Source organism: Austrofundulus limnaeus, unplaced genomic scaffold, assembly GCF_001266775.1.
Source record: "Austrofundulus limnaeus strain Quisiro unplaced genomic scaffold, Austrofundulus_limnaeus-1.0 Scaffold223, whole genome shotgun sequence".
Taxonomy (NCBI): Eukaryota; Metazoa; Chordata; class Actinopteri; order Cyprinodontiformes; family Rivulidae; genus Austrofundulus; species Austrofundulus limnaeus.
The window spans coordinates 708817-724766 of NW_013952625.1; the positions used below are offsets into that span (position 1 = coordinate 708817).

Consider the following 15950-nt stretch of genomic DNA (forward strand, 5'->3'; position numbering starts at 1 on the left):
CACACACACACACACACACACACACACACACACACACCGAGCACGGCTTTATCACTGGTTTGTAGAAATACCTGAAGTGGACTTGCCCTGTCCACCTGCGAGCTGAGGCTGGGGGCAGGGGGGTGGAGGAGTGAAGTTGGCCTCGGGGAGGCTGCTGTTGAAGGACGCCRCGGGGCTCGGCGAGGGCGGGAGGAGGGTGCTGTTGGGGCTGTTGATGTCCGCCTCGGCCACGAGCGTCAGGTCGGCAGGGGCGTCCTCCTCCACCGTGCGGAGGCTGGGCCGGGGTTCCGAGGGCCGCTGGATGGGGGACAGGTGGGTGCCGAAGGTGGAGTGGCGGGGAGGGGGCAGCAGGCACCGCCTGGCCGCYGAGTGTCCGTTGGCGCTGCTGCTGAGGGACGAGTCCAGGCTCTCTGAGCGCAGACCGGRCGTGAGGGAGCCCCGGGGAGGCGTGCCTTTCTGCTTCGCCGAGGCCGGGGTGGAGCAGGCCAGGCCGGCGGAAGCAGAGCAGGAGGAAGTGGGCGGAGTCAGGCGCAGGAAGTCGGGAAGCACCAGATCTTCTTTGCTCAGGAGTCCTCGCTGGTCGTTGGCCCGGGAGCTCTGAGCTCGACTCAGCAGCTCAAAGAATTCTGGAAAAACAAGTTTGAATCGTTTTGACTTAAACMAAAAAACAAAACAAAAACAAAGAAACAACCATTAGTTGACATGCAGCGCAGCAGCCTCACACGTCCGAAACACACGTTAGTCCCGACGCGAAGCAAAGCACCAAGAGTTACACCAAATAAAAAGAAGAAGGGGGGTTTACCTTCGGCTTCATCTATATTTATCTTTTTCTGTTTTCTCTTTTCTCCTGGGAGTGCCGAGTCCGGTCCACTCGCTCTCACAGAAAAGTCCTTTGGTGTTGACCTCTCATCTCCCTGCAGACGCAACAATAACAAGGCTCTCTGTTAGGGGGCGCAGGGATGGGGGGGGGGGGTCAGAGAGGCTAAGCATGAGCTTCTAAGCACCTTACTGTGTCCAGATCTAACAAGGACCCTCGCACAAAGCTAAGCCTCGGCCCATCTGTCAGCTGCTCATCACGCTAATCTCTCCACTACACGTCAGGTTTTGTTCTTTCTTCACCAACATGGCGCGGCGCTTAAAGCAGGAGAAGCAGCGCGCGGCTCAGCCAAAGACAGAGTTAGACCCAAGACTGGAGGAAACCAGAAGCCCACCGACACGTGAACACCCGGTGAATGTTAATAATGATCGTTTAGGACGACCGTACAGAAGCAGCGCGGAGACAGAAAAACAACAAATAAAAAATAAAAAACACCACCTCTGGACGTTTTAGGGACACGTCAGAGAAAACAATGGGGATCTGAGTACTCACTGCTGCAGAGTAACTCCTGGTTGGAGGGTGGTTCTTCASGGAGGAAGACTTGGATTTTTCTGGGTGAGGAACACAGAGAGACAGAGGACACATTCAAATTCAGCTGTTTGAGAGATTTATCAGAGGACAGAGAGGCAGAGAAAGGAGAAGGGGCCACTTGAGACAACAGAGACCTCTTCTGTAAAACTTGACTCTGTTTAAACACTGAGGTGAGCAGAAGAATATCATYTGCTGGGAAGTTTGATATGATACAGTGCAGTACGATTTATAGATGAATTAGGAATTTATTTCCCTTTTTGGGCTATTGTTTTGGACTAATAATAATAAATCACTAATAAAGCACGTAAACGATGCAAACATCCACTAMTTCCAAGGTTTTATGTATGAAGCATGGCAGTGGAGGGGTGATGATCTGGCATCTTGCAGTAAGTGGGTCAAATATAAATTCCTCTGCAGACCAAAGAATTCTAGAGTCAGATGTGAGAACATCTGTCTTGAAGGCGAAAGTTGGACCAATATGAGGCTGTGTCCAAACTCAGGGGCTGTGTCCTTCAAAGGACGCGGTCTACGTGGGCCGGGTTCTTTGTCAACTGCGAAGACTGGGTAGGCTGCGAGAGAGTGGTAAGCTGTGTCCAAATTCAGGGGCTGTGTCCTCCAAAGGACATGGTCTACCCAGTCTACGTGGGCCAAGTCYTTTGTTGACTGCAAAGACCATGTATGCCGCGAGAGAGTGATTAGCTGTGTCCAAATTCAGGGGCTGCTTCCTCCGAAGGCCGAATTTGTCGGACGCTTGCGTCACAGCGCCACGCCAGAGGCTGTCCAAATTCAAAGAATCCTCTGATGCTGCCGACAAATGCGCCTTCCTTTTGCCCCGATTTGAGGGACGGGGRAAAAGGGGAAACAGAGAACCAATTTGTGAGTTGGAATTGGAGGAATCTGCATATTTGGACAGCCTTTGGTGCATCACTGTAACGTAATCAGTCTTAAAATTCGTCCTTCGAAGGACGCAGTGCCTTAATTTGGACACAGCCAGTGTCATAAAACAGAACGACACGTCTATCACAGAATGAYTGAAGAAAAAATAAATAAATCAAAGAGTTGAGATGAAGCAGTAAAAGTCAAGACCTCAGCCTGATTGAAATGTTGTGCTGGGACTTAAAGGAATCTGTTCAGACACTAAAGTCTGGTACCTCGTAAACTGAAGTATCGCTGTAAAGAAGAGTAAATCCTCCTGGTTCCTGCAACCACAGGAGGTTCTACAAGCTGCTAAATCACGGGATGAACTTGGGTTTTTTACACAGCTTTTTCATTTCAGCTTTAGTTTAGTTTGATAATGACTCAGTGGAATCTGTTGTGTGTTTTTGCTCACTCGAGGTTGCATGTTTATAGTTTTAGAACCTTGGTAAAGAACAGAACACTTTTATTACGTCCTGAAAAGTAAAAACCAGAGAAARGAAAAAAGGCTGGACTTTCTTTTCCCCCTGTTACTGTTTACATTTATGACTCATTTCGATTTTAGAAACGGGCTCCGCCTTCAATATGAATGATTTCTGTCAGCAACTTCAAATGTTCTTGTTCRGCGTTACCTTTCACTGAACACGGATCTGCTCGCTCTAACACAACTCGCAGGCCGTCCAGGTTCGAGATGGGAGCGCCCAAATCCAAAGGTTCAGTCTCGCCGCTCTAAAACCAAACACAGTGCGTTAACATGGTCACCTGCTGAGAAGGAAAACACACTGAAGTGTAAACCACATTAGCATACGGCTGCTGTGTGCGTGCACGAGCTTTATAGGCCGTCTTTCAGCTCTGGTCTACTGTATATAATGCAGTTATAATGCCTGGAAGCCCCAAGGACTAAAATAAACCTGACAGGGGTTAAGGGGAGGGGAACAGAGCCGGCATCTTTGAGGAGTGTCGTCATTCTTAATTATAGCCCCGCTGCTCCGTCTTCACATGCGAGGCTGAGTCAGAGCTGTAACCACCGAGCAGAGATGGAAAAAGGATGCRGTCGTCTCCCTCCCCTGACCATGATACTCCACCCTCTGGGTCTCGCACCGCTCAGGAGCCTGAAAGACATGAAAGCATTGTAGTGTGGGGACAACTTACTATTTTGGCTACAAGATCGCCCAGATTGAGGCCATATTTAGCCACAACGGGACGGAGGACCTCGGTGACTGGCTTGGTAGGTTTGGCTTTCAGCCCCACAGAGCGATTGATGGGTACCAGGTCCAGTCTAGGAGTAAACACAAAACGTAAGTAGGTGAAACAACAATAAGAGTGTAAAAATTGGGAACGGTTTTCAACTTCTCCATCGATCTGTTAGCAATCGTTTCAATTGGAAGCCCGAATCAGAGGACATTTCAAGCAAAATCCACTCTTTAAGCTGTTAAAAACATTTTGTTGTGTACTTGGGAGTCTCTGGGAGTGCAGAAAGGTTCTCCCGGTGTGGAGTAGATAACATCATGTTCTGTTTGGGTTGTGTTTTTCAGCCCGTTCAGTTTTCTCTATTCCCCGTTATGTTTTTTGAACAATAACATCAGTATTGGCTGCAGAACTGCTAAACAAGGTTGTGGACTTTCGGCTAAGTAATTTAGCAAATCCACGGTTCTGCAGGTTTGTTGTCTTCATTCTTCTAGTTCTCTGGGTCAGACTCTGGCTCCAACATGTGAGGCTGGATGGACAAGTCATCTGTTGTTAACACCTTTTAATTCATTTGTAAATAAATGTTTCTACACAGCTATATAATTGTAAACCAATCGTAAGGTAGAATGGACCGCTCTGAAAGGTGGAGGGGGGTGGGGTGTGAAGCCACTCGTTTGGATTTAAGGAGAGCCTCAAAACGAGTTGCTCTGAGACACACCTCAGAAAATGGGTGAAAGAGGGGCTTGTGGAGTTACAATAAGGATGAATTCAGACCAAAGAATTGCAACTGAAGGATTTAAATGTGAAAAAGAAGGATTTAAAAGTACGATATGTCTCCTTCGAGTTCTCAGTTAATTGTTTTTTTTTTTTTCAGATCTAAAGACATCATTTCCCTCTGAACCTGTCTGTGGTCCTGAGATCTAAAACAAAATGACCACATGTTCTTACAATGTTTATAGAAAACCTGGTCCCACCCCGGATATGATGTCATAGTAAACAAGGAAGTAAGTTCTAGAAATGAACGCTAAAACTAAATAGAGATTTGTTGTTGATTCTCTACCTGTTTAAAGCAAATTATTACAATTTGGAATGGAAGAATTTATCAGAAATGATGTTGTTAAAAGAAACCTATTTGGATATAAAATGGCTACAATTCATTTTGTTGAAAAAAAAAATAATAATCATAATCGATATTTGAATCAGTTTGAGTGAATTGTTACATCCCTTATTACAACTGATCACAATGTATAAAATAAGTACCTGAAATTCAGTCAATTAACCACAAAATATCTGTCAAATTGATAAACCCAAAACTGAAAAATCAGTTTCTTGGTAAATGAATGCACCACAGCTGAGCTGTTTTAATGAGGAAAGAAGAATCATCACAGAGAGAAAATTACTTATTGCAGATTTTCTTTTTTTCAAAATTCTGAGAGAAAAAAATCTGAATTCTGACTTTATTCTGGAAAAAAAATTGCACTATGGCCCCGAAGCTCTTCTATAGAGCTCAGTGTGTAATATCTGTTAGGTGTTTTAAAAAAAAGGTCAGAGGAAATATGAGAGATGTATGATGCTACAACACCATTTTCTACAGAATCATTTTTGCTGTTTTTATGAATATTTCCATTCAGCTACGGCTTCCTAAACATGTGAGAATATGAAAGCAGCTCATCGTGAAGCAAGAGCAGAAGAGGAAGAAAGAGCCGTACAAAGAGTTGTTTTATTTTATCATCCTGGGCTTACAGCTGATCTGTGGAAACGTGCTGGATTTGGAAATGCTGGTGGTAAACTTTAATTTGAAGGCTGTATTTACAATCAAGAAAATAACACTAAATGCTAATAAAAGATATTTCAAACAGTTTTAAGTGTCCGATTGTAACTATTTTGTTGTTTCATTTAAAAGGTAAAATCCTGTTTTGTAGARCTGTAGGCCAAGCAGCAACATCTCTAAACACCCGGTGAGACGTTGCCTCTGCTAATAATCTGTAAAACTAATGACGCTCACAGCAGGAAGGCTGCTAAATTACAGGGTATAATATATTTTCCGTCACATGTATTACTCTAAACACAACTGGGATTTATTTTTAATAGAAGTCTTGTAGAAAAGAATTAAATTTTTTGTAATACGGGGCACTTTTTAAAAGAACATTTATAGGCAAAAAAGATAATTCTTTTTTATTTAAGGTTTTATTTGTATAAATTCTTCTGTCCAGTCGCTTTACAGGAGATTATTTGTAGATTTTAGGCAACAAAGACTTTGTGAAGGAAGTTCTTATTGTTTTGAGAAAAACAGTGCCGTAAACATTTTATTATACAAAGTCAAGTTTTCAATTTGACAAGACATTTGAATAAAATATTTATAGGGTCCTACAGATCTTTAATGTTTTCCCAAAATGTACTTTTTCTGTTTATTTTCTAAATGTTGTTGGCATTTTCTGCATCAAAATCACAGGACCCTACATAGATATGCTGTTAGTTAGCAGTATCAGCAGGTCAAAAAAAAAAAAAAAAACACTAACCACTGCATCTCAAATAATAAAGTAAGAAAAGCGAAAGGTTCATACCTGAACAATGTCCGCTTCTCCAGTCTTAGGTCTCGTGAACAGAGGGTCATACAGTCCTGGTCCAACACTAAAGGCTGCAATTAAAATAAATAAATATAAATATAAATAAATAAATAAATAAAATTCATTAAAAACGACACTTGAACAGCGATCAAACATCATCCTCACCTTCTCTCCTCCCACCAGGAAAAGGTCCACAGCAGCAATGTTGACACTGATGTTGCGACACAGATCCTGGAGGACTTCTCGGATGTAAGCACCGGGCCGGAGGGTGATGGTGGAACAGGAACCGTCGGGCAGCAGCACGCTACAGTGCCTGGGCGAGCGATCCCACGCTCCGACCGAGTGGCGATTATCAGACTGAGGACATGAGATTCACAGAAATCCTCAACTTACCAACCAAATAAAAAGTGAGCTACGATGATGGCTTCACCAGATTAACGTCGCCATGTAGATCTGACCAGAAGAATTCTTACCTCCATCTTGGCAGTAGAACCAGAAATGGGGATCTCCAGACTGGTGCTGGACGATAAGGAGCCCTGGGACTCTCTGCGTCCGTTACTACTGTAATAGTCTGCACAGAAAAATAAATACGACGAGTTTGATAAAGGAGACTGGTTCATGTCTTTACTGTCAAATAAAAACATTAAAAAAGAAATGAAGCCATTAATACTCACCCAGATTAATGTCCCCAATATCTTTCTTCTTTGGACCCTTCCCAAAGCTCCTGTTGCGAGACCACGAGAAGAAAATCCCCCGTTTCTTGTCAGCACTCTCACTGCCATCTTCAATTGGCGACTTCCCTGATTTCTGTTTTCTTGGTTCCTGTTGACGAAAAGGAGAAAAGTTTATTAGCACCTCCTCATGACCGGCAGTCCATCTAACACACTTGTTTTAAGGGGTACCTTTTTGGGAGTGGAGAGCGTGGAGCGGTCGGAGCTGGCGCTGTGTTTAGAGGGTGCAGGACTGCAGGGGATCTGGTAGGGGTCCGGCAGGGGCTGACCATCCACCTCAGCGCGCAGACACTCCTGGTAGAGGGAGGACTTCAGGAACCGCGAGTAGCTGTCGAACTTCATCAGGTTAAAGATCTGAGGAGGGGAGATGAGCAAAACTACAGAAACTGCTTTTTTCTGCAGAAATATTCACAGTGACCTCACTAAAACTGAGTTGTAAAGGTAAAAGAAGCCGAACGTTAGCTAAAAGCTACAAAATGTAGACAGCTTGCTAAAAGCTAAAATAAGCAAAACACTAGTTCTACGTTCATAGAAGCAACATGCAAATGTTAAAAAATGTAAATTAAATGTAATTAAAGGTTTTCTAAAAACTAAAAGAAGCAAAAGACTGAAATATAAATGTAGCAAACAGATGGCTAGCTAAAATTTAAAATAGCAAATGGCTGGCAAAAACTTAAGGTAGCAGATGGCTAGCTAAAATCTAAAGTAGCAAATGGCTGGCTAAAAGCTAAAGTAGCAAATGGCTGGCTAAAAGCTAAAGTAGCAAATGGCTGGCTAAAAGCTAAAGTAGCAAATNTAAAAGCTAAAGTAGCAAATGGCTGGCTAAAAGCTAAAGTAGCAAATGGCTGGCTAAAAGCTAAAGTAGCAAATGGCTGGCTAAAAGCTAAAGTATAAAATGACAGGGAAAAAGCTATGATAGATAAAAGCAACATAGGGCTAACAAAAAGGTAAAAGTAGCACAAAACTAAACCATTAAGTATGCAAAGCTAACTAAAAGCTAGAAGTGGCAGAACATTAAATTAAAACTAGCAAAAGGCTAACTACATGCTAAAGACAACAAAACAATAGCTAAAATATAAAAGTAGCTAAGAAAGTTCTAGGTAAAAGTAGCAAAAGGCAAGCTAATGTAGCAAATAGCTAGCTAAAAGCTGCAGTTTTAAATAGCTTGCTAGAAGGTAAAATCAGTAGTCATTCTCCTGAATGAGCTGAACATTTTTATTCATGAATGGATAAAATAGCTAAAGTACTGCATGCATATGTAGTCAGATCACATACAAAAAAGTACGAGTGCTGAATCAACATTCACACAATAAAAGATTTTAGGTACACAAAGCAGCTTTTTAATGCCAAAAATGATCAACTGGGATTCTAGCAATTTGAAGCCCAGAGAGAAACAAGTAGACAGGAACTTTTAGTGAGAACATATGGTTAGAGATGATGTTATGACAGCAGGCTCAATCGTTCACATGTAATCATGTTCATCTGCAGCCTGAAAGTACACAGATCTTCGACTGAACGTGTGTATACTGCACGCTAAATTCTGCGTGGGTGTATGCCAGTTTGTGTTTATCTCTCTGGTAAAGCCTCTGAGCTTTTTTGTAAACAAACCCAGATGGCCACTCAAAAAAAGGAAAAAAAACCTCAATATGCTTCCATAAAATGACTAAAAGTTAAAGGAGAACAAACCCCCCAACACCGAGGGTTCGTTCTCTCTGTATAGACACCGTCTCGCTGAGTACCTGAATTATTCAGACAAAAGAAGCCCTTGTTTTGTGGACGACGTGAAGGCATGAACTCAGCAGCTGTGTTTGATGATACCTGCAGCTGCTGGGTCTTGAACATGTCAGGACGCGGTGACGTCAGGACGTCATCGGCCAGCTGAGCCTGGCTGTCGATGTTGACCGGCATGGTGGCCTTGCTGGACAGGAAGCTGTTGTAGATCTCACCTGCTCTCTGGGACAGCTGCCAGGAAAAAGCTTGGTGAGAGTCGTAGGAAGTGACGGTGCTGCGAGTCCTTTCAGCTGCTCTTTTACTTAAGATGTTTTATGTGTATTTAGATGGTGACAAAAAACTTCACAAAGGCTTCTAAAGGGTGTTTGGAACCACAGGAGATAAAAACATTTTAAATTTATTATATTTAAACAATGAATCACTGAGGATCGCTCGAAGTGCTTTGTGCTTTCTGAACAATCAATATCTAACCTGTTGTGCACAACTCTTAACGATCTGAGTTTAATTGTGACCAGACTGACGAGCTAACAGCTAATCATTGTCTGCAATTTATCACCAGAAAAATTGTCATCAATTAATATTTGTCACTTTGCAATTACTGCGATTAGTTACTTATTTAAGTCTTAGGGGCGCAGAGTTAACGCTAATGCTAATGCTAATACTAATGCTCAGTAGTTTGTTTTATCCAATTTTGCCTCATTTCGCATTTTCTGGCTTTCGTACTCCGGTTCATGGAGGTGTTTCAGGTGATTAAACAAGTTCGGAGTGCTAGCGTTAGCTCCGCAATTGCATTATAAGCAAGGTAAACGCTGCAAGGAGATAACGCAAGGCGTGTTTGATAAAATGAAGAAGTTAGTTCGATGATTTGTACGTATAATTTTACAACACGGGGTAACTGATTCAGACTCAAAAACCTGCAAGTGAAACTGTCATCTATTAATTGGTTTTGGCTAAATGCTGATTATTAAATATTAATATAGATTTTCTTTTTGCCAGTACCACCCAACCCTAGAATGGCAATTGTAATGAAACTATTAACAATAGCTAAAAATAGTGATCAACAGAAAAATGCAAACATGCAATTTTTGGGGATTTGAGTTGTTTGAAGCTGGCAGAAATCCGGTTATAGATCCGGTGATAGATTAAAATAATGCTCAGACTAGCCATTAGCGCTTCAATCCAGTCAGAATTAAACTATATTTTTGCCATATTAATGCAGTTAATAGCGATCTACAACAGGTAAGATATTAATTGTTCATAACCTTTCCTTAGAACCCCACTTCAGATGATCTGAGCTTTACTTTAATTTCAATCTGCATCCATAGCTGCACTTACCTGCTTTTTATCTGTTGCAGGGACATGACTGAAGTATTCACAGGCCTGCCAGAACAAGATATTCTCCTCGCTGAATTCTTTCTTGAGAAATTCCTGCAGAAGCACACGAGAAAAAGTTTTGTGTGATGTGAAACTGGCGTTCTGCGTCCTGCCAAGCGCTGCTGCGGTTAGGATCATTAGCGAGGGCAGAAATTATTGGGTGTAATGTAACAAGACTGGTGTATTGTAAGTGTAGGCGCAGGGATGGCGTGGGCGAGCGGAGCTGATTGCTCCGGAGGGAAGGTGAGGAGAGATGGAGGGAGGGAGGGAGGAAGAGAGCGAAGGAGGCAGGGAGTTTTGGGAAGCCAGTACTTAGTGCTGAGCTTTCTGAAGGTGTTGTTGGCTGAATTCAACGAAAAATCTTTTATGTGGGAGGAGATGGTTCATTATAACAAAGGTGTCTCTGTTTGGAAGGATGACTTTGGATAAACTGTCACAGGCAGCAACCATCTGGAACAGCAGCACTAATTTATTAGCAGCACAATCATAGATGTGTCCATGAACAGTGTGCTCCAAAGGTTATCACCTGATTCTGTAGATTTTTTTTWAATCTCAACTCTCAGGATTATTCTCCAGAAATCTTTTAAAGCAGAAGTCATAAAAAAAATTTCAAGATTTTTTTTTATGTTAAAAAATTTGGCGCTAAGTTCTCCGCAGATGAGAGGTGAGACTAAAACCAATGAAAGCGTACATCAAGTTTGCATTCAGTCGAATTTTACCCAAGCTTACCGTGAAGTAACGCACGCCCACGGAGTCCTGGAGAAGTCGCTCGAAGCAGGTGGCCCAGCTGGCCACTCGTTGCTCCCGGTCCCTTCTGCTGCTGCCTGCTCCTGGAAGACTGCCATTACTGGTCAGGCTGCTGTGGCTGCAGCATCCCTGCAGCTGGATGCCGCTGTAGTCTGCAGGACAGGAAAACACGAGGTAACGTCACGATAAAGGGTAACCCAGGTGCTGTCATTTCTCCCCCTTAAAGCCCTAAGGAACTAAACAGGGTCCAAAGATGGCATGGTATGTTGTTCTCCACATTCAGCTACTTGTAGCTCAACCAGAAATTTAGTTAAAATATATTTTCAACCCAAGCCAAATAATATTCATAATAATTTGAATGCCACTGACTATGCTAATTCAGCTAACAACCTTACTACAACAGCAGTTTAGCCTTAACAAATAAAGTAAAGCTGACATTTTTTACTTTTATCTATCTTGTTAGTGACTCAAAACTGTTTTTAAGTAAATTAGAAAATTAAGCTCGTTACCTCTAAAAAAAGAGTAGATCCTCTGAACGTATTTTTCTTCGAATAAACATTTCATGTCTTTTCCAAGAGACTTCTTCAGTCTGAGGAGTTGCAAGTAAGTTTGGCCTTATGCAGTGCCTTTGCAAGGTGGATCAACAAGAAACTGAGACGTTTATTTTCTTAACAAGACGTCCCAGTGGCTTTGGAATCCCAAAACACATGACAGCAAAGTCTGGTTCACCCTAAAGTATGACCCAGCACAGAGGAGCAACATCAGCAGGATTCTGCGTTTACTTTTTCAGGAATAAAGATAGGGAGAAACATTGGTTTCAGAGAGGAGTGAAGGAAGCCATTTTTGTGAGAAACCACCCGACATTAAACGGGGGTGGAGGCCTCCGTGTCCAACTGCTCCCCTCTTATAAAGCAGTTATTGCGAGTATGACTCAACCCACTGTGAACAATAAGTGTCCATCAGGACATCAACGATTGATCACTATACTGATGGTTGTCCTTTGCATGTGAACAAACAGTTTCGATTGTCACGGCTAAACCTGTTGATCCACTATGTGAAGGTACTGCACTGCTGAGTTTACCTGTAAATCCTCAGGCTGAAGAAATCTCTTGGAGAAGAAACAAACTGTTTCAACGAAGAAGAACTCGTCCAGAGGACCTACGTAACATTTTTAGATTTTTCTACCAGGATTATTAGGATGCATCAGGACATTTGCTCAGTTAAATTTTACTTGACAGAAATACCAAACAAAACGTTGTCAAAGAGACCTCTGAAAAGTGGAGCAACTGTTTCCTCTGCTAGTATTACTAGCACTGCTAATTCAGCTAAAACTAGAACAATATGACAATTTCCTTAAAMCTATAAAGTAAGTTTAGCTTAAGGAGATCGTGGGAATAGATTTATTCGACATAATAAACAATAAACAATTTTACTGCTTAAATGGATCCAATTATTAGGCAGGAGGATATAGAAGTGATCATTTTGAAGTACGTGACAGAAATTATCCACAAGTTTGAGGAAAATGTAGAGCACAGGACAAGAAGACAGGACTTCAACCCACAAAAAAAGAAACAGCAGATGCTGCTCACTGTAAAGGGGAGTCGTAAAATGAGAGCAACATAAAAGGAGACCAAAAAAAGGAGTGGAGGAGCGTGGCTGATTACAGGGACACAAGGAGCAAAAGTGGGCAACGTTAGAGGAACCGGTGGTCAGCTAAAGTAGGGGCTCTAGTCCTGATTGGTACCTGCTATCACGGCAGCAGATGGCCACTTCAGAGCTGAGGGCAGGCCGAGAAAAGAGCGCAGAATAAAAAACAAAAGCATCACAGAGGAGCAGTGGTTACAGATATTCTGTGGAGTGAGCTGGTTGTCATGGAGAGCCAAAAATAACCGAGTTTCTCATTGCATTTAAATACTGAAACAAATGCTCAGTCAGATAAGACAAAGCGCTGCATCTCTGCTCATCAGTCCTCATGAGTGGGATGGATTCACAACCAGCTAAAGTTCAGCTGCGGCCTTGTGAAGAGAAAAAAAATTAATAAATAAAACATCGTAAAAAGTATCTGAGCTCACAAACTATGACTAAGACATCGACTTTTTTAAACCCACACTATATCTTAGTTCAACTGACTCAGCAGATGTGTCGTTAAAACTGCGTGCTGTATGGTAATGTTGGTGTGGGTTTCTTTATTTCAGCGCCGCTAAGTGAGCTGTTTTCATGTGTCAGGCCTCTTGTTTCGTCTTGATTTACGGTTTGAMGAGCTGACGCTCTGGAAATCTGTGCAGCTCAGTCGAACAGACGGCTTTAAAGATCCCCAACTTTTGCATTGAATCTGGGAAGGAACTGGGCTAAACTGAGTAAATGTTGAGTGGCTCCAAAACTTTTAGCTTTTCACCMACAAAATAAAAGTGGAAAAGCCTCRGAACCCAAACTGTTGCTGGCTTACCTAATGAGCTACACACAAAGCCTCATCAACTACTTTTACCATTTATTTGCAACAGCTAAGGCTAAATACGACAATGGTTTTCTTACATTTATCTAAATATTGTAGACCTTCTCAAAACCAAACACTGTAGTTTCACGACCCACACTGGAGTCCAGACTCTAACGTTAGGAACCACTGGTGTAAAGTAAAAAAAAGGGCTCTGACCCAGACTGGAACCCAAACGACTCCCAACAAACCTCCTTTGTTAATGAGGCGTGCCGCCTACAGTGAATACATACATTATGCTCACTTTTTCTGAGCAACTATGAACTTCTGTGGGACAAAAGACTCTAAACAGGTCACAATGAAAGAGTTTAGCTTTGTTAGTTAAAACTAGAGGTGTGAAATTGCTAATAAATAGTAACATGACGTGGGTTGTTTTGTAATAAAGAAGGTTTTTAAAGTGAAAAAAGAGGAATTGTACTCACCACCATCTGAAGAAGCAGCAGACTGGAAGAGAACAAAGAGAGACATGAATGAGAGGCTGCCCTCATGACCTCCTGTGAGGAAAAGAGGCTCAAGCCGGAGTTTTTCTTTTTGTTTTTTGAGGCAACCCACCAGCAGCCTTAAGGGCGTGCACGTGTGTGTGTGTGTGTGTTTCTTGCTGCTTTGTTTTTGAGTGTGTCCGTGCGGGGTTTGGATCTTGCAAACCTTCAACACAAAAGGGAGTGGGTGGACCCCTCGCCTCTGTGACACACAGAGCTGTTCACACCTCCCCACACCAGGAGACATTCTGGATACACACATCCCTGATTGTGTGCATTCCTGCTAACTGTAGTCACAATGATAAGAGCTAATCAAGGCTATTGGTGGTTGTAAAATCCTCTTTTCACTTGCTAATAATTGGAATAATTTCAGCGACTGGTTTGTAGTTGTACCTTTAAGGTATTTTCTAAATGTCCATTTTCCTTGTGCTTTTCTAAGTCTGTATTTCATAGGCCCCTTGTTGTGTAAGAGTAAACCCCTGCCACTTTCACACATGAACAGAGGCGTTATCCCTACAGCAGAAAATACTTCAGAGTGGGAGAGTGCTCAGAAGGTAAGACACGACGGAAATAAAAGTCTGCTGTGGAAATCACACCCTCACACATTCAGAGCATGTCAGGAATAAGAGATGAGACTTCCTACCTGTCTGTAACGACCGTTTCTGTGCTGCTTTTAACACAACATGTGTGAGTACGTGCAGGCGCTTGTCATGATTAGCGGTTTGTTGTAGGATTTAAATGCAGGCAGGTTCAGGAGGTTAAGAGACAACAGACTCTTCCACAAAACACTTCAAGCTGTAACTAAGACACCTTTTGGTCGTCTTGATGCGGTTTGTGAAAGGATGGAGGCAGCACGGGTGTTGAAGCCAACTCGCCAGGTCTCTAAGCTGCAGACACGTGAAAGGAAATGCAGGCTTTGATGGTGTGATGAGGGGAAGACGGACAATCTGTGCAACCGGACACCTGCAGGGTAGAAAATGTCCGACATCTGTGTGTGAGGAGAGGTCTGACACACGTTTTGTGTTGAACTCGATTTCAACACCACCAAGTTATGCTTGATGCTTGTTTTAGTTCCATGATGCCAGCTTCATTAWTAAATGCACACGTCTTTGTGAGATGTGAACGCATTAATTAGTGATTGTTGATAGAGCAGCAGCGATCTAAAGAGGGGATCATCTTTGTGGTGATATCATTGGACTGTTTAAGTCTCTGTCATTCTATAACCTTTTAGACCACTTGTGCTGACTYATGGAAATTTTGTTAWGGTTTGATWTAGGGRTGCACTGATCACCTATTACYGATCTTCAAAAAGCCTGACCTGCCGATTCCGACTTTGGCCAACATGTTTCAATTTTATTTTATTGAAAAACACTGAACAATACACTTGAAAAAGTACAAATTTGCTTTAACTGGACAACAGCCCYCTCTCACAGCAGAGCAAAGGAGGACAGTTGCTGATTTTCAGATCTTTGCAGATGTAGAAAAGATCGGTTTCTCATGTAAATATTGTCCGATTGCCAATCCCCCCAAAATTAAGGAAATCTGTGCGACCGTTGTTTGGTATATAGGTTATATTCATTCAACTCCCTAGTATTACAGTATTTATACAGTACATCCAAATGAAGCTTCCAGTAGATTTTTGTTTTTATTCCATCTTCAACTTAGACATCTTCAGGGCTGTACAAAATTTTCACAAGTGGGTATATGTTTTATAAAATATTATTGGGTGACAGGGCCTTTAGTGAAAGAGGCTTTAGTTTGATTTGTGAAAGAACCAAAGCAGTATATAGGTTTAAATTCAACCTACTGCTGTTACGCCTCTGATTCACCAGGTGAGTAAATTTCAGATCTGCAATGGTAAATATTAGACTGTCATTGTGGCTTGATAATGTGTCGTAGTGATGATGAACAGAGTGTGAAACCATCCAGCAGTGGCTATGGGATTTATACTAGGAGATGTTTGACACATCTGCTGTTTTTGTGATGCTGGCTTTATTTATGAAAACTCACATTGTGAGATGTGACTGACTCAATTGGCAATTTGTGAACTGCCTGAATAGAGTGTTTGCAACAATGTCACAAAACCGATGTGTAAAAGAGGCTAATCTGACSAAGACAGAAAAAAAAACTAAGACCAAAGTAAGGGGTGGTTAATGACACAACAGGTGGTAGTCAGCACACAAAAGCAGTTGGAACCAGGGACTACAGAGGACATGTTATGATTTGTTTCTGTATTGTTTTATTTTAGTTTTCTGTCTTGTCATCTGTTTTCTTCCTCCTGTCTACCTGTGCTCCAGCCCCGCCCACTCACACCTGATC

General features: G+C 42.2%; 1 protein-coding gene and 1 long non-coding RNA gene across 8 annotated transcripts in view; one reads left to right on the forward strand and one right to left on the reverse strand.

The window, feature by feature from the left end:
• Positions 1–15950, reverse strand: part of LOC106525338 (regulator of G-protein signaling 12) — a 69258-nt gene that overhangs the window by 22345 nt on the left and 30963 nt on the right. For 3 of the 7 annotated variants that reach the window (XM_014019533.1, XM_014019538.1, XM_014019536.1), the window contains 15 exons: positions 13575–13596; positions 12406–12438; positions 10644–10813; positions 9876–9968; positions 8628–8771; positions 6981–7163; positions 6753–6900; positions 6552–6649; positions 6244–6435; positions 6076–6149; positions 3476–3602; positions 2956–3052; positions 1370–1428; positions 803–914; positions 72–626 (listed from right to left, as the gene is read on the reverse strand). In XM_014019533.1, coding sequence (XP_013874987.1) covers positions 72–626; positions 803–914; positions 1370–1428; positions 2956–3052; positions 3476–3602; positions 6076–6149; positions 6244–6435; positions 6552–6649; positions 6753–6900; positions 6981–7163; positions 8628–8771; positions 9876–9968; positions 10644–10813; positions 12406–12438; positions 13575–13596 — 2107 coding nt within the window. Of the gene's footprint in view, position 1; positions 627–802; positions 915–1369; positions 1429–2955; positions 3053–3475; positions 3603–6075; positions 6150–6243; positions 6436–6551; positions 6650–6752; positions 6901–6980; positions 7164–8627; positions 8772–9875; positions 9969–10643; positions 10814–12405; positions 12439–13574; positions 13597–15950 lie in introns of all 7 variants that reach the window. The other 4 variants (XM_014019534.1, XM_014019535.1, XM_014019537.1 and 1 more) reach the window with 2 other exon arrangements.
• On the forward strand, positions 4262–5372 carry LOC106525341 (uncharacterized). The gene is made up of 2 exons (XR_001311105.1): positions 4262–4515; positions 5143–5372. It is a non-coding gene; the product is annotated as an uncharacterized LOC106525341 (long non-coding RNA).